The sequence below is a fragment of the Carcharodon carcharias genome, chromosome 3 (genome assembly GCF_017639515.1).
Source record: "Carcharodon carcharias isolate sCarCar2 chromosome 3, sCarCar2.pri, whole genome shotgun sequence".
Taxonomy (NCBI): Eukaryota; Metazoa; Chordata; class Chondrichthyes; order Lamniformes; family Lamnidae; genus Carcharodon; species Carcharodon carcharias.
Window position 1 is genome coordinate 159,139,079 of NC_054469.1, and position 18,089 is coordinate 159,157,167.

Here is an 18,089-nt window from a genome sequence, read left to right on the forward strand (position 1 = left end):
ACAGAATTAGCAACTCACTAAAGAGATAGCTACTGACTCCAGTGTGGAGCCCTTAGGATGGAGGCAGAGGAGAAATACAACCAGCCAAGTGGTGACCCGAGCCACCATCGAACAGACAATAGAACTGCTCAAGATGAAATTCAGTTGCCTGGATCATTTGGTGTGGCACTTCAGTATCCCCAGTGAGGTTCTCCTGGATCATGATTGGCTGTGTTTTACCTGGTGCTACAGAGGAGGAGGTCCAGGCCTATGGGAATGTAGCGGAACACAAGGCACCTTCAGATGAACAAGATGATGAGGAAGCTGATGTCCAGCACTGCATCTGGAACATCATGAGAGGCATAATGGAGGGTGCAATGATAAAGGTGCTGGGGAGACATGGGAGGCACTTATACAAACATGTTTCAGATGACCCTCATACCTCAACCTTCGAATCAAATAACAGTCCACCTTCACCCTCCATGGTTGTTACTTACCTTGGTTGCAAGCTTAGGCTCCTGCGCGCAATGACACCTTGCACTTTTCTATAGGTAATTCGATGACCGTATGCGCTGTGGTCTCTCCCAATCAGCCCTTGATAACCTGCATTGGAGCCATACTCCTATATTTCCAAGGGCCACCAGTAATGGATGGAAATCTTACCGTAATGTAGAATACCTTTATTATGAACTTAACTAGAGACAAGCAGTAACTCCTTCACCTGTGATGCCCAAGTGCATCTTTTATGAGTGCTCCTACATGGTGCTCACCTTTCACCTGCTAGCTGTGATGGAGGCAGGCCACTGACCTTGCTACCTTGTGGCTTGGGATGACCTTGGTGGCCTTACTCTGGCTGCCTGAGGCCTGGAGGGCCTTGGCAGGCTAAGGTGCTCATACACAGCTGCAGGAGCCTCCTCTGAGATCATAACAACTTGAGGCTCTGGTGTCACTGGCAGAGGGACTGAGGGACTAATGCCCACACTCTGAAGCACCCTGAGAGGTGCCCTCAGATGTGGAATATAGTTGCTCCACCTCCCTCTCAAGGCACACTTGTACCTCCCTGCTGATTTGAGATGGATGAGGAACTGGTGGAGACTCCAGGTGCCTAGTCCCCTTCCATTTTGATGATAGTGCTTTGACCACAGGGACAAGGTGATCACATAGAAGTCTGCCATCAACTCCAGCACACAGTAACCAATCTGCGGATGTGGTTCTCAATGAGTCACCTGCATCTTGATGGAGGAGGCCACAGATAAGGGGAGGATGGCCTGGATAGATTCCTCCACTGTCTGAAGCAGGGTGTGTATACGCTTTGGAATCTCCATCAGATCTTCAAGCACGAACAAGAATATGTACAGTGCCTAAATGGATGGCAGTTTAGCTGTTCATCTTGGAGGCACTCATACCAGTACTGCTTTTGGACACTCTAGAATGACCTTTGCAAGGTTCACCACTGACTGATGGGCATCCGTGACTGAGCTACATCCATTCATTTTAGAGGAGCTGCTGCAGCCTGAACCCATTGCCATTGATGGGATAGGCTTTCCCTCCTCAACAATGCACCCTTGCATGTAGCCATTTTTAAACCCTAAGGGAACTGAGGTGTGGGGTACTCACCTTGGCAGAACAGAGAAGTCCATCGACTGACCTGCAGTACTGCAGCCAGGTTCTCTGGCTGACCCCATGGCTGGTTGACCTCTTCTGTGACTTCCATCCTGACTTAGGTGGGAAGGACTCCTCCTCCTATCCCTGGGGAAGTGGACCCTCCTGCCTTTACTAATTAGCTTGGAGGAGAACCTGCAGGGAGTCATCCCTGAACTGTGGGCCCAAGTGAGATTTTCATTCTGCCATGTTATCAAGTGCCTCATTCCTGCAGCCTTCAGAATGCCTGCTTCGCTGACCAATAGGCCTTCTCACACTGGCAGGGCAGGGTGGGTCCAATGGGCTGTGCTCAGCTGTGTTCCCAGAGTGTTGGCAGCTCTTTAAAAATGTATCAGCATCTCTGGTGGGGTCACCTGATGTTGCGGCTGCCTCTCCAACTATTTATTGCAGTCGGTGATGACCCTCACACCTTTGTTTTCAATGGAGCTGTTCTCTTTACTGATGAACTTGTTGCCTTTTTAAATCCCTTCATAGATGCCTCTAGCATTCCCTATGTCAATGGAGGCCTGGATATTCTGACAAAGTTATATCCAGTAGTCATTGGTGCACTGCCTAGCAGTCTGTTGGACTTTACTTTGAGCAGCTCTTAGTGCATCAGAGTCTTCTGACTTGGATCTCTCTTGTAATTATTGAGATTGAGTTGCTTGGCTTCAATGACAGTTTCCATCACAGTGATGTCAGCCTCGAACCAGTAAGCATTTTTCTGCTCTTGCTTCCCATGAGCTGAGGGTGTGAAATTGTAGAAGGTGTCTCAAAGTATGTTCCATTTCACTTTTGTACTCTGTGTGGGAATGCTGAAGAACGTCTGCTCAATTGAGCTGAAACTTTTTTAATGTAGGCAGTATGGCTGATGTTGATATGAGGGAAGCATTTGTGGTTTGAATGAAACACTCCAAGGGGAAAGTTTTCTCCTCGTCGGGGTGGTTGGACGGGAGCAGGTGCAGACGGGCGCATAGCTGATCGCCGCCCGTGATCGGCTGCGTGCCACCATTTTCCGTGGGCGGGCCAATTAAAGCCCGCCCAGCATGACGCTCACCTGGAAGCGCTGTGTACTCCTTATGCGGGCGGGGGAGTAGGCTGAGTCAGGGCCTGTGCTCTTTCGAGCATGCATGTGAAAGAGTGCAGAAATCTCCCTGAGGCACAGAGCTGCCTCAGGGTGATTATTCTGATTTTTGAAAATTTTAATAAAGAAAAAATTTTTTTTAAGACATGTCCCCTCATATGACAGTGTCACATCAGCTGGGACATGTCAATGAATTTTATTTAAAATTTTTATTAAACTTTAAAAACCTTCCTGAAACATCATCCCGGTTTCATCATAAATGCGAAGGCCACCTGAGCTCTTTGTCTGCCCGCCGACCTTAAGGTTGGACGGGCTGCTCAGTTAATTAGTTTAATTACTATTTAAGTGGCCTTAATAGGCCTTTGACAGTTCGGCGGGCATGCACCCAACTCCGGTGCACGCCCGCTGAACTCAAGATCTGAATGATGCGTGGTGACATTGGGATGCATGCCCGATTTCACCGCGCGTCATTTTACGTGTCAGCAAGTGGGCCCCGCCCCTGCTTACCGACCTGAAGATTCTGGCTCAAGGGTTGCTCCTAAAAAAGTAGCACACCAGGGGGGTGATCTGTATCATAGCTAGCGCTGCAGTAGCTACATGTGTTCAGAATGCTGTTCACAGATGCGTTTGGTGATGATCAGAATTAACTGGTGCCAGTGCCCTGATTTTAGGTGTCTCCAGGATGCCTTGTGACATTGTTTGTTCTGAAAGGTGTTAATTACACAAAGCTTATGATAGTAGCAAAGTTCAGGTAATCTCTGCTCATTCTCATGTATCTTTCCCAGGCCATGATATCCAAGGCAGGAGGGCCAAAGAGTTCACTCGCGCCCACTCTTGTTTTGAAATGCCTCAGTAGGTAAAGATGTTCTATCTTGGGGATTCTGCTGATAGCAGTTTCAAATTCCCCAAAGAACTGGCCTTTCACCTCTGTAGTGGAGCACTGGTTGGAGCATGGATACTCTTGAGGTTAACTGGTGCTATTTGAGTTGGGAGACGGATGGAGGGATCATGTTCTGAACCATTTGTATCATTGAGAGTAGAGAGTTCCTTGCAGCGAAGCTTACACATTGCTCACATGTTTCCTCTGAACTCATCCTCTGTCAGATGAATGTATAATGTTTCTCTTTCAGTGACCCGCTCTTGGCGAGCCTGGCCTCTTGGAGGGAAGCTATGTCATTGTTCAGCTTGCCAAGTTCCATGTCGATCACAGCTGTCAGGCATGCATTATCAACCAGCTGCATGTCATCTGTCAATCCTATACCCATGATCCTGACCTTTCAGCTTGCCAGTTGAAGAGCTGGCATCTTCTTTCATTTTGCTTGTTTGTGTGGTGCAATGCATTCCGTCAACTTGTTGAGCAGAGACTCAAGCTCCAAGCACCCATTGAAGCAGATGGTCTGTGGCACCTCAGCACCCACAAGGCTGCCTGACTTAAGGGGGTGGTGGCTGACCAGTGGGACGCTATGGTCTCTCCCACCATTGAAGACAGCCTGTAACACCCGCCCTTTGTTCCAATTGAGTTGGGCTTATCACTTTTAGCTGCTGTTACTCATTGTATGATTGTTCTGCAGTGAAAGTGGAGTGTCCTCTCCAGGGCAAGAGTCTGGGCAAAATTTATGGAGGCCCCGGGATACCCAAATGTCAGGATCCTCCTCTCAATGCCCCCCTCCACCTGCATGAGTCCAAAGGAATGCAAAGCACTTTTGACACTGGCTTGGTTACAGGAGTTGCTGGAAAGACCAGTCCATCTTTGGGTTCCATTCCACATTTTTTGTCAGAGTTTACTCCCTTAGCCTTCAATTCTCCTGAGATAACCACAAGATAGTGGAACTATTCACCCAAAGTTTGGAGTTTGTTTCATGAGTGCCAGGGCATGCCCACATGCTTGTCTAGGGGCCAGAGTTCCTCTGAAGCTTTAGCCTAGGGCCACAGGGACCAATTTTCCATGTGTTGCCACAAGGAAGCTCAGCTGAGAACTTTCTAATGGAGAGACAGTGGATTAACAGTGAGGGACTTATGCATTTGGCTCTTTTTTTTTGACATTGCTGCTAGCCAGCAGTATAGCTTGAAAATGAGACTCAAACTAGCACACGAGTGGAAATCACACTAACTCTCTTCATCCACACACTAGATGCATCAAATCGACCAGTTGGACATACTACAATATATAGTTATGGTGATTTTGTCTTCATGCTGGATAAGTTTACTTTAACGCTATGTATAGGTGCACCTTTAATTCTAAAGTAAGAATTTATAACTCTGTATATTTTAGAAGTTAGTAATTTTATTGCTTTTTCAGTAGTTAGTAATGAGGAGCATCCATTTACACACCAATGAGTAATCACTTATGTAAAAAGTCAATGTTTGAAATCCAGAAAGATGTTTGTGGTTTAACTAAATCAAGAGATGTGCAATTTTACTGTACTTTTGAATTATCATATGCAGCTTGTGTAGTAGGTGTATTAGAATGAGAATAGGTATCAAAACAATCATTTGTAATCATGCAATTTTAAATAAGGAGAAGGAATAACATTAAGTTTGTAAGAACCTTCTTGGTTTTTTTCAAGTTTTGTAACTGTAAAACTATATCTCTTACAGCAAAAGCTAAAAGAGGAAAGAGAAGCCAAAAGGGCTCAGTTGGACAGTAGACATGACTACATTTTGGAGGTTGTGGCTTCATGTCTTGGACTGGAGAAAGCTGAGGTGGAAGATGCCATTCTGGAAGGTTCCCAGGTAAACTTAAGCATTATTGAAATGTTTTAGGCTAACAAGAAGAATAAAGTTCAAGACCTGGAATATGATTGCAGATATTTGCCACAGTCTTGTTGCAGCCAAAGTTTCAATGTACTTTTCTTTATCACCAATGCAGCAAATGTATCTAAATAATAATATATAATTGTTTGGTAGTACAGAACTTAAGTATTGCTAAAAAAGAGACACGTCTAAGCTTTTTGTCTTGCACTCATAGGGACACTCACAAGAATACCATGTAAGCGGAAGACAATTTATACTATATGTGCAGAGAGGACTGATTGGTTGCCAAGTGGCGTTGCCTTGGTGAATGCACCATTGATGATGACTGACCATTAACTGCCAAGCATTGTTTGAAATTTGAATCAGGTAGCTTGACCCTGATTGGTCAAGGCATTGCCCTGAGGAATGAGTCAGTGAATGGCTGTCACTTACTTTGTTTAGCTGAAACAGGTGCAATGTGTGTACATGCTCTTTTTATCAGCAAAGAACAGGGCCCTGTGTATTAATATATGTAGCTTCCAGAGCTGGTTAGTGCACTGATGAGTGCAAGATGAAATGCTTAGACATGTCTCTTTTTTTCAGCAATGCTAAATAATATATCTCACAGTCAGCACAAGATAATACTAGTATACAACTTATTCTTAATGAAAGATAAGAGATCTAACAGTCAAAAGTCCACCCGATATTGACCCTAGCCCTCTTTTACTGGCATCTCACCAGAGAAAGAGGAATTCAATTTTTAGTCATTGTGTTGATTGAAGTCCTGGGAGAGTGGATGAGGAGCAATCAGGATTAAATGGGAGCTGTTAATGGTCTTCAGAGTTGCAGGGGAGTCATGAAGAGCAATTGGTTAGTTTGCAAATTAGTTAGGCAATATTTTACTGAACACAGCCATCAAATTTCTGGCCTATAATATTTGCAGTATTACTTATCTATACTTTTACAAATTTTGCTTAAGATACAATACATCCACAAAGGCTTATTTCAGTTCTAGATATATCATCATTTTTGCTCCAGTGTCCATTGTAGATTTGTAGTATTTTGTTTATTAATCTTTTTCTTCTCCTTCCCAAAATGTTTTGACATTTTCTCAGTCTTTATGGTTTTAAGATACTTTTCTCCACAATTGCATGGTGGATTTGTATTCTTGCTGAATCTGCTGTTGATATAACTCTGAGCCAAGGAACTTTTTATTGACTCTCCAGTTTTGAGTGACCTACACTGCAGACAGTTGGTCATTTGACATGTTCAAGACTTGACTGACTGCAACTTTGTTACAGTAGTTTACACCAGCAATAAAACTCCTCTTATACAAAAGTAAAATACTGCAGACGCTGAAAATCTGAAATAAAAGCAAAAAGTGCTGGCAATGCTCAGCAGGTCAGGCAGCATCTGTGTAGAGAAACGGAGTGAATGTTTCAGATAAACAACATTGTTTGTTTAACTTTTTTATTTTACAGTAAAAATGTTTAAAAAAAGTTAATAATTAAACCTTATAATGTTTACGATATTCCTTGCAGTTTGCCTGGCTGCCTTGATGTTGCTGTCATGGTATATTCTGGGTATTGTAGTGTTATGACTACAGCCAGTGTTAATTGCTGTGCAAACCAAATCCAGAGCGAAACTTGGCTTATGGGCCACAACCTTTTTTTTGCATTTTGTATTGATAGCAAGAAGAGGATGTACCAACCTCAGCAGCAAGAGGGCCAGTAACACTTTTGGGTTTTAAAAATTAAAATTAAATGTTTTATTAACAAGGAAGAAAAGAAAACTTAAATACACAAGATTACAGATACACAATTATGGTTAGTCTTACAAAACATTCCGCGAAAAACTCTCCACTTAGTCAAACCCACAAGTAAACATTTTCTAGGCAATACTCCCTTCAGACAGTTAAATGTGAATTCCAGTAATATAAAACAAGACAAACTACTATAGCTTCAGTAAAGGTGTACCAATATGACCTTTACCCTCTTTCCTTTTGCAGTGTAATTTACTTCAGAATAAAACTGCTTGCTGCAGCCCAAGACTTCCCAATAGTTCAAACAGCTCCAACAGTCTCTAGCTATCTCCAGCTTAACAGCGATATAACCATCTCTATCTAAATAGCTATCCACAGTAACGTTAATATACCTTTTTTCCCTTTCATCTTTGTTTCATTGTTCTCACACACCACTTTGAAGCTCAAACCCTTGCAACTATAAAAGCTTTCATTTTCCGTCTTGAATTTACTTTTGGGTCAACAAACAATTGGGCAGAATTTTACATTCGGCCAACGTAAAATAATGCGCGATGAGGTCGTGCGTCCCAATGTCATCGTGCTATCTCGCGATATTTTGTTCAGCGGGCACGTGGCCAGAGTCGGCTGCACACCCACCGATAATTGAAAGGCCTATTAAGAGCATTAATGAACTAATTAACTTCAAATTTACACTGCTCATCCAACCTAACAGTTGGCGGGTAGGCGACAAGGCCAAGTAGCCTTTACATTTTTTAGGAAACCAAATCCACGAGCGGGATGAGGTTTCCTAAAGCTAATACTGATTATATAAAAACTTTATTTTGAAAATAAAAACATGTCCCATTCCATATGATACAGTCACATGAGAGGACATGTTTCATTAAATTTTTACTGTCCTTATTTTTTTTAAAAAAGCGTTTCAATCTCCCTGAGGCATGAAGTTGCCTCAGAGAGATTGAAGCGCTCTTTCGCACGCATGCGCAAAAGAACGCTGGACCTGACTCTCCCTCCTCCCCGTGCCCACAGAGTTAGCACTCAGCGCTACTGCTCACAATCCATGCAGGGTGGGCCTTAATCGGCCCGCCCGCGTGAAATCGTGGTGCGGAGCTGATCGTGGGCGGCTGTGGGATCTGCGACTGCTCCCGCCGAGCCTGCCTGACCAATGTAAAATCCTGACCATCGTTTTCCCAATACTTGTTTACCTATGAGCTCCTGCAAGATGCAAACATTTTCCTTAACCTTTGACTCGCCTTTGAAATTCAAACAACCTCAACTTATTATAAAAATGCAAATGTTGGATCTAACCTATTTACTTGTACCTCAAACTTAACACCTTTATCCTTTTCAGGTTTCCAACCCCCCAGTTAACCTGACTCCTATCAAACTCTTGCCCAGCTTAATTAAATCACACACAGACACCCAGCCTTCTTTACAGAATATAAGAATATTCCCCCAAAATATAAATAAAATCCATTCTCACAGTAGCTGCACAGAAAATGAATGATAATTGTAATTCTTCATAACTGAAATGTATAAATGTTTAAACACAATTGAAAGTCCCTTTGCAGCTTGCCTATTGTTCAGATTCTAGTTTGCTGTGGGTTTCCTACATGGCAAGTTGCTGAGCAGTCTGGTAACACTTTGGCAAGGGGTTGGAGTTTCTGATTTGGCAGCACTTTGGTAGCTATATGTGCCTTCCACCCATTCTTGTGACTCAAGAGTCAAAGCAGCTTAATTTTCTTGTGACAAAAACAGAATTACCTGGAAAAACTCAGCAGATCTGGCAGCATCGACGGAGAAGAAAAAAGTTGATGTTTCGAGTCCTCATGACCCTTCAACAGAACTGAGTAAAAATAGGAGAGGGGTGAAATATAAGCTGGTTTAAGGTTTGGGGGCTGGGGGGAGAGAAATGGGGTGGGGGGCTGGTTGTAGGGGCAAGCAAGCAGTGATAGGAGCAAATAATCAAAAGATGTCACAGACAAAAGAACAAGGAGGTGTTGAAGGTGGTGATATTATCTAAGGGAATGTGCTAATTAAGAATGGATGGCAGGACACACAAGGTACAGCTCTAGTGGGGGTGGGGTGAAATAAGACTAACAGGGTGTAAAAGGTATAGATTTAAAAATAATGGAAATAGGTGGGAAAAGAAAAATCTATATAAATTATTGGAAAAAACAAAAGGGAGGGGGAAGAAACGGAAAGGGGGTGGGGATGGAGGAGGGAGTTCAAGATCTAAAGTTGTTGAATTCAATATTCAGTCCGGATGGCTGTAAAGTGCCTAGTTGGAAGATGAGGTGCTGTTCCTCTGGTTTGCGTTAGGCTTCACTGGAACAATGCAGCAAGCCAAGGAGAGACATGTGGGCAAGAGAGCAGGGTGGAGTGTTAAAATGGCAAGCGACAGGGAGGTTTGGGTCATTCTTGCGGACAGACCCCAGGTGTTCTGCAAAGCGGTCACCCAGTTTGCATTTGTTCTCTCCAATGTAAAGGAGACCACATTGAGAGCAACGAATGCAGTAGACTAAGTTGGGGGAAATACAAGTGAATTGCTGCTTTGGGCCCTTGGATAGTGAGGAGAGAGGAAGTAAAGGGGCAGGTGTTGCATCTTTTGCGTATGCATGGGGAGGTGCCGTAGGTGGGGTTGAGGAATATGGGGTGATAGAGGAGTGGACCAGGGTGTCCAGAGGGAACGATCCCTATGGAATGCCGCTGGGGGGGGGGTGAAGGGAAGATATGTTTGGTGGTGGCATCATGCTGGAGTTGGTGGAAATGGCGGAGGATGATCCTTTGAATGCGGAGGCTGGTGGGGTGATAAGTGAGGACAAGGGGGACCCTATCATGTTTCTGGGAGGGAGGAGAAGACGTGAGGGCGGATGCGCGGGAGATGGGCCGGACACGGTTGAGGGCCCTGTCGACGACCGTGGGTGGAAATCCTTGGTTAAGGAAGAAGGAGGACATGTCAGAGGAACTGTTTTTGAAGGTAGCATCATCAGAACAGATGCGACGGAGGTGAAGAACTGAGAGAATGGGATGGAGTCCTTACAGGAAGCGGGGTGTGAGGAGCTGTAGTCAAGGTGGCTGTGGGAGTCGGTAGGCTTGTAATGGATATTGGTGGACAATCTATCACCAGAAATTGAGACAGAGAGGTCAAGGACGGAAAGGGAAGTGTCAGAGACGGACCATGTGAAAATGATGGAGGGGTGGAGATTGGAAGCAAAATTAATAAATTTTTCCAGGTCCCGACGAGAGCATGAAGCAGCACCGAAGTAATCATTAATGTACCGGAGAAAGAGTTGTGGGAGGGGGCCGGAGTAGGACTGGAACAAGGAATGTTCCACGTACCCCATAAAGAGACAGGCATAGCTGGGGCCCATGCGGGTACCCATAGCCACACCTTTTATTTGGAGGAAGTGAGAGGAGTTAAAGGAGAAATTATTCAATGTGAGAACAAGTTCAGCCAGACGGAGGAGAGTAGTGGTGGATGGGGATTGTTCGGGCCTCTGTTCGAGGAGGAAGCTAAGGGCCCTCAGACCATTCTAGTGGGGGATGGAGGTGTAGAGGGATTGGACGTCCATGGTGAAGAGGAGGCGGTTGGGACCAGGGAACTGGAAATTGTTGATCTGACGTAAAGGTGTCAGAGGAATCATGAATGTAAGTGGGAAGGGACCGGACAAGGAGAGAAAGAAGGGAGTCAAGATAACGAGAAATGAGTTCCGTGGGGCACGATCGGTCTGCCTGGACAGTCCTGTTTGTGGATTTTGGGTAGGAGGTAGAAGCGGGCCGTCCGAGGTTGGGCGACTCTCAGGTTGGAAGCTGTGGAAGGAAGATCTCCAGAGGAGATGAGGTCAGTGACAGTTATGGAAACAATGGCTTGATGTTCAGTGGTGGGGTCATGGTCCAGGGAGAGGTAGGAGGAAGTGTCCGCGAGTTGACGCTCAGCCTCCGCAAGATAGAGGTCAGTGCACCAGACAACAACAGCACCACCCTTGTCAGCCGGTTTGATGACAATGTTAGGGCTGGACCTGAAAGAACGGAGTGCAGTAAGTTCAGAGAGAGACAGATTAGCATGGGTGAGAGGAGCAGAGAAATTGAGACGACTAATGTCACGCCGACAGTTCTCAATGAAAAGATCAAGAGAAGGTAAGAATCCAGAGGGAGGGGTCCAGGTGGAGGGAGAATATTGGAGGTGGGTAAAAGGATCAGTTGGATGGGGAGAGGACTCCTGCCCAAAGAAGTGAGCACGGAGATGAAGACGGCAGAAGAAGAGTTCAGCATCGTGCCGAGCCCAAAATTCATTGAGATGAGGGCGTAAGGGTATGAAACTAAGTCCTTTGCTGAGCACTGAACGTTTAGCGTCAGAGAGGGGAAGGTCAGGGGGTATAGTGAATACACGGCTGGGGCTGGGATTGGAAGATGGGGTGGGGACGGAGGGACAGGCAGAGGTGGAGGGTCCTAGATGGGTGTTGGTGTCGATGAGTTGTTGGAGCTTGCGTTCCTTAGCACTTGAGAAAAAGAGAAAAAGTTTCTTATTGAGGATTCGGATGAGTCGAAGAATAAAATGAAACTGGGGGCATGCACAGCTTTGAAAAAGGGTGCGGCAGTGCTGCTGGAGGGAGAGCTCGAGTGTGTTCATATGGCGGCGCATGGCACTGAGTGTGGATCTCAGAATGCGACGGGAACAGCAGTCCGAGAAACGTTTTATGTCCCAGAGATACCTTCATACCGTTACGCCCTCATCTCAATGAATTTCGGGCTCGGCACGATGCTGAACCCTTCTTCTGCCGCCTTCGTCTCCGTGCTCACTTCTTTGTGCAGGAATCCTTTCCCCGTTCAATGGATCCTTTTACCCACCTCCAATATTCTCCCTCCACCTGGACCCCTCCCTCTTGATTTTTACCTTCTCTTGATCTTTTCATTGACAACTATCGGCGTGACATTAGTCGTCTCAATTTCTCTGCTCCTCTCACCCATTCTAATCTGTCTCTCTCTGAAATTACTGCACTCCGTTCTCTCAGGTCCAACCCTAACATTGTCATTAAACCCGCTGACAAGGGTGTTGCTGTTGTTGTCTGGCTCACTGACTCTATCTCGTGGAGGCTGAGCGTCAACTCACGGACACTTCCTCCTACCTCTCCCTGGACCATGACCCCACCACTGAACATCAAGCCATTGTTTCCAGGACTGTCACTGACCTCATCTCCTCTGGAGATCTTCCTCCCACACTTCCAACCTGATAGTCGCCCAACCTTGGACGGCCCGCTTCTACCTCCTACCCAAAATCCACAAACAAGACTGTCCAGGCAGACCGATTGTGTCAGACGGTTCCTGCCCCATGGAACTCATTTCTCGTTATCTTGACTCCCTTCTCTCTCCCCTTGTCCAGTCCCTTCCTACCTACATCCGTGATTCCTCTGATACGTTACGTCACATCAACAATTTCCAGTTCCCTGGTCCCAACCACCTCCTCTTCACAATGGACGTCCAATCCCTCTACACCTCTATCGGCCCATCTCCCGTGCATCTGCCCTCACGCCTTCTCCTCCCTCCCAGAAACATGATAGGGTCCCCCTTGTTCTCACTTATCACCCCACCAGTCTCCGCATTCAAAGGATCATCCTCCGCTATTTCCGCCACCTCCAGCATGATGCCACCACCAAACACATCTTCCCTTCACCCCCCCGCGGCATTCCATAGGGATCGTTCCCTCTGGGACACCCCTGGTCCACTCCTCCATCACCCCTACTCCTCAACCCCCACCTGTGGCACCTCCCCATGCATACGCAAAAGATGCAACACCTGCACCTTCACTTCCTCTCTCCTCACCATCCAAGGGCCCAAACAGTCCTTTCAAGTCAAGCAGCAATTCACTTGCATTTCCCCCAACTTAGTCTACTGCATTCGTTGCTCCCAATGCGGTCTCCTCTACATAGGAGAGACCAAATGCAAACTGGGCGACCGCTTTACAGAACACCTGGGGTCTCCACAAGAATGACCCAAACCTCCCTGTCACTTCCCATTTTAACACTCCACCCTGGTCTCTTGCTGACATGTCAGTCCTTGGCTTGCTGCATTGTTCCAGTGAAGCCCAACGCAAACTGGAGGAACAGCACCTCATCTTCCGACTAGGCACTTTACAGCCTTCTGGACTGAATATTGAATTCAACAACTTTAGGTCTTGAACTCCCTCCTCCATCCCCATCCCCTTTCCGTTTCTTCCCCCTCCCTTTTGTTTTTTCCAATAATTTATATAGATTTTTCTTTTCCCACCTATTTCCATTATTTTTAAATCTATACCTTTTATGCCCTGTTAGTCTTATTTCACCCCACCCCCACAAGAGCTGTACCTTGTGTGTCCTGCCATCTGTTCTTAATTCTCACATTCTCTTAGATAATATCACCACCTTCAACACCTCTTTGTTCTTTTGTCTGTGACATCTTTTGATTATGTGCTCCTATCACTGCTTGCTTGTCCCTACAACCAACCCCCCACACTTCTCTCCCTCTAACCCCCCACCTTAAACCAGTTTATATTTCACCCCTCTCCTATTTTTACTCAGTTCTGTTGAAGGGTCATGAGGACTCGAAACGTCAACTTTGTTCTTCTCCGTCGATGCTGCCAGATCTGCTGAGCTTTTCCAGGTAATTCTGTTTTTGTTTTGGATTTCCAGCATCCACAGTTTTTTTTTTATCTTTATTATTAATTTTCTTGTGGTCAGTCAAATGTGCACATTGTGGGCTGAATTACTGTGCTACTGCTGCCTGCTATTGGGGACAGCAGGAAGAAACACAAATTGGAACATAAAGTGCAGATGATCTGCTCTGCTAAGTTATTGCCCAGAGTACAAAGTTAAAAATGCTCCCCATTAACAACTACTACAAAGGTGTCAACTTTGGCTCAGTGGACTGCACTCTCGCCTGTAAGTCAGACAGTGGACGATTCAAGCTATATCCCAGAAACCTGAGGACATAACCCAGGCTGGCATGCAGTGCAGTACTGAGGGAATAATGCACTATTGGAGGTGCTGTCTCTTGTCTGAGATGTTAATCCATTGTTCCATCTGCTCTCCCAGGTTAAAAAAAATCCCAAGCCGCTATTTAAACATGAGCAGGGCAGTTTTCCCCAATATCTTGGCAAATATTTACCCCTCAATCAACTTCGCTAAAACAGGTTATGTGGTAATTTATTTTGTTGCTGTTTATAGGATGTTGTTTTGTTTGAATTGATTGCCATATTTCCTACAGCACAACTACACTACAACTACATTTCAAAGTACTTCATTTGTTGAAAAGCACTGTGAGACGTCATGAGGTTGTGAAAGGTGCAATATAAATGCAAGTCTTTCTTTGTTTCTTGACATGAGTGAAGGGGAACTGCTGTGGTTTTCATCACTAATGGAATAAACATTACTTTCAATTTCTTAAAAGTGCCCTTGGTTTTTGTAGTTAACATGATTTTCCATTCATTGAAATTGTGTTTGAGAAAACCTAGCTCAGAAAATGCTTCTACACATTCATTTAAAGCTACAATTTTTGGCCTCTATGGTTTCTTTTAATTTTACAGATTGAACGCATGGATTCATTTTTTGCCGCAGGAGGACTTCCTCATCTTATGTTTTATTATCAAGAAGTGGAACCAACTGAAACAGGTAAAGAAAGTTAATAAAAGATTAAGTGAACTAATCCTGTCCCTAAATAACTTTGTGTAGTGATTTAACCGTTAACATTAAGCATTTTTATGTACTCTATTTCTTTGTATTGCTGATAATACGATGCATTATCTTAAGAAGTTATCTAAGTGACACTGTTGATCAGCTGTTGCCTAGCACAGAGGTTTGATACTTAGTGTTCTCATGTTCAATAAGAAGTCATTGTCATTATACAGCTTCATAGCTGGATACAATTGACTGAAAGACTCCAACATAATGATTCAGTAGAAACTATCACTAGTACAGTTCGAAGTGCATTGGTTACCCTGTGACACCTTGGTTGGAATTTTCCACCCCCGTTGGCGTTGGGTGTCATCACGGGTGGGTGGGCAGGAGAACAATGTGGCAAGAAAGCCAAAATCGTTTTCATGCGGGTGTGAAAGCACAGCAGGATCATTTTATGGTGTCTGCCATGGCAGAATGCCATGGCGGAGGCTGGCATGAACCCACATGCATCCCGCTAATGGGATGCAAAGTAAGATCCAACCAGAATCATCCCCCAAGCCAGATTTACCATTATGCCAGTGGGAAAACATGCCAACCCAGAACACATCTTGACAAGTGTGACGTGCAGAAGTCCGGACTTACCGCTAGGGCCTTGCTCACATCGCGGATACCCAAGGAGAAGATGATGCTGGAGCCCCACAGCTACCAGACCCTGGAGGAACATGTGCAATGCATGCTGGATGGATTCTCATGGAGATAGTTCCGCCGCAAAGCAGCTCAAGGAAGATGGGAAGTCTCCGTTGATACCTGGGGTCTGCTTTTGGAAAATCATGGTCTTGGCCATTGGGGCCAGGAGAGGACAGTTCAGCTATGAGTGGGAGAGGAAGGTGTACCGGGAGGGGGTGGTGGGGTTGGAGGGGAAGGTCTAGTTATGGCTGGAAGAGGAAGTTATACTGGGAGGGGTGTGTGTGAAGAAGTCCATTTGGTGGGGGGGATCGGGTCTGTTTGGGGGAGGGGAAGAGTCTGGTGTGGGGAAAAGAGTCCGGAGGGTGGAGGAGGTAGTAAGTAGCATGTAACACTCGCGCCACACAAGTACCAGGCAATGACCATCTCCAACAAGAGAGAATTTAACCATCGTCCATTGTCATTCAGTGGCATTACCTTTGCTGACTCCCCCAATGTCAACATCCTGCGGGTTTCCATTGACCAGAAACTGAGCTGGACTAGCCATATAAATACTGTGGCTACAAGAGCAGGTCAGAGGCTAGGAATCCGGCGGTGAGTAACTCAATTCCTGATTCCCCAAGTCCTGTTCACCATCTACAAGGCACAATTCAGGAGTGTATGGAATGCTCTTCACTTGCCTAGTTGAGCGCAGCTCCAAAATAGTCAAGAAGCTTGACACCATTCAGGACATGATCTTGGTCCCACTGAGGTATGCATCTCTGTGCTGGTGGAGGGTGTGGGTAAGTGCTGTGACGGGTCTTCCAGGTTGCTTATTTCCAGCTCTTCAATTGAGGAGGTGTCCTCTTGGCTGGAGATGAGGACCTACATGGAGCTGCGGGATTGATTGGCTGAGGGTATAGATCGCTTGGCAGAGCTCCCTCTGAATCAAAGTCGAGATAATTAGTGCATGGCAGCAGAGTCAAAGGCAGGAGAGAGAGCACCCACTGTTGCGTTGAGAGAGGGATGCTGTGGTGCAGGATCCTCACGTGGGTGTTCGCTGTCGACCTCATTGCTGCTGCAGGCATGGTCCACATCCTCACCAGTCAGTACAATGGCATGCTCCTCAATTTGAGTGAGGGGTCTAATATGGGTCAATCCTCCCCCGGTCATGGACCTCTCCCTGCTGTTCTGAGCCAGCATCTTCTGTAGGAAAACAGATGGAGAGAGTGTGAGCAGGACACATGGCACTGTGTGGAATGTTTGTGTGTGGTGAGCGGTGGTGGCAGTGACGGTCAGCGCCACAGGAGCACATAGGCGGTCAGCCATCCAGTGCCGCAGCAGGATGACTGGTCTCATCTATTTTGCCAGGGTAAGTCACTCTTCTCATTCACTCTCAACCCTCACACTCACAAATCCATCACACATCCACAGGGATCTCACACGTCAAGGGACAACACCACTAACTCACACAGACACAGACCCTCACATCTCCACCGGGCCCATATCCTCTCAAGCTCGTGTCCTCATCCTGTCCATGGAGGCATTACTACAGTTGAACCTGATCCTGTCTTTGCTCAGATTCCATCTATGTTAACATTGTGATTTAATACTGGCCAGGAGCAGCAACACTGACCAATTTTTCTCTTCCAAAGCCAGAGGTGCTGAGGCTCCAGCCCTGCTGAGATGAGCTAAGTCAACACAGACTGGAAGTCAAATTTGTGATTTTGACCTGTATGGTTCAGCTGCTTTTGAGATAAACATGCCAAGTTTATGTGAGCTTGTACTTGTTAAGAAACTGTGATTGTAGTTGAGAAGTTTTTAGAACTGCTGAGAAGTGTAGCTTTTACGTGAGCCATTTTAAAACAGCCCATCAACCTTTATTTAAATTGGCAGTTCCTTGTTGGCCTGCTCAGTATTTTGTTCCAGCCTTTATAAATGTTCTGTGGAGCTGCACCATGCAATATTGAAATAGTTTTATGTTTATTGTGCTGGAGTAGCAAACTAAAGGTTAGGAGTTCAAATCTCACCTTGGTCAGTTGTCAAATTGAATTGGTACCAGAAAGATTAACCCTGGTGGTTGCTTGATTGTCATTGTCAAACTGAAATTGCTCGCTATGCTGGTATAGAAAACTTGAATTTTGAAAAAGAAATAATTCATTTTTTAAGTTATTAAAACTATCCCTTATTTGGCGTTAATGGAAGGAAGCAGCTGCCAAGCTGGCTGCTAGTCTAGATAAAATTGTGCTCAAGCCATTTTCACCCTGACATCTTGTCCATCTGGGCATGTTACCTCAAATTTCTGCCCATAACTGTTAGCTAAGGCTGATGGAGTATGAAGACTCGTCACATTTTAAAACTTACTTCCTGGAAAATCCTGTCCATTCTTTTGATTTAATACCATGTGTTGGCTTAATTAACTGTTTGATATTGTTACAAAACTCAAAATACTTACCTTAATCAGCAGTCACCTTTCGGAAACTACAGTTCACAGCGGGCCTCAGGACCGCTGCGTATGCGCCGGCAGGGAAATGGCTGCACGTGCACAGTTCATTGATTTCATCGTCTTTAGGCTGGG

General features: G+C 45.5%; 1 protein-coding gene across 1 annotated transcript in view; it reads left to right on the top strand.

Annotated features, from left to right (window-relative positions):
* The first annotated feature begins 200 nt into the window (after window positions 1-200).
* dnah5 (dynein, axonemal, heavy chain 5) overlaps window positions 201-18,089 on the top strand; it is a 428,506-nt gene continuing 410,617 nt past the window's right edge. The window contains exons 1-3 of the mRNA XM_041183995.1: window positions 201-365; window positions 5,303-5,437; window positions 14,758-14,842. Coding sequence (XP_041039929.1) covers window positions 201-365; window positions 5,303-5,437; window positions 14,758-14,842 — 385 coding nt within the window. The remainder of the gene's footprint in view (window positions 366-5,302; window positions 5,438-14,757; window positions 14,843-18,089) is intronic.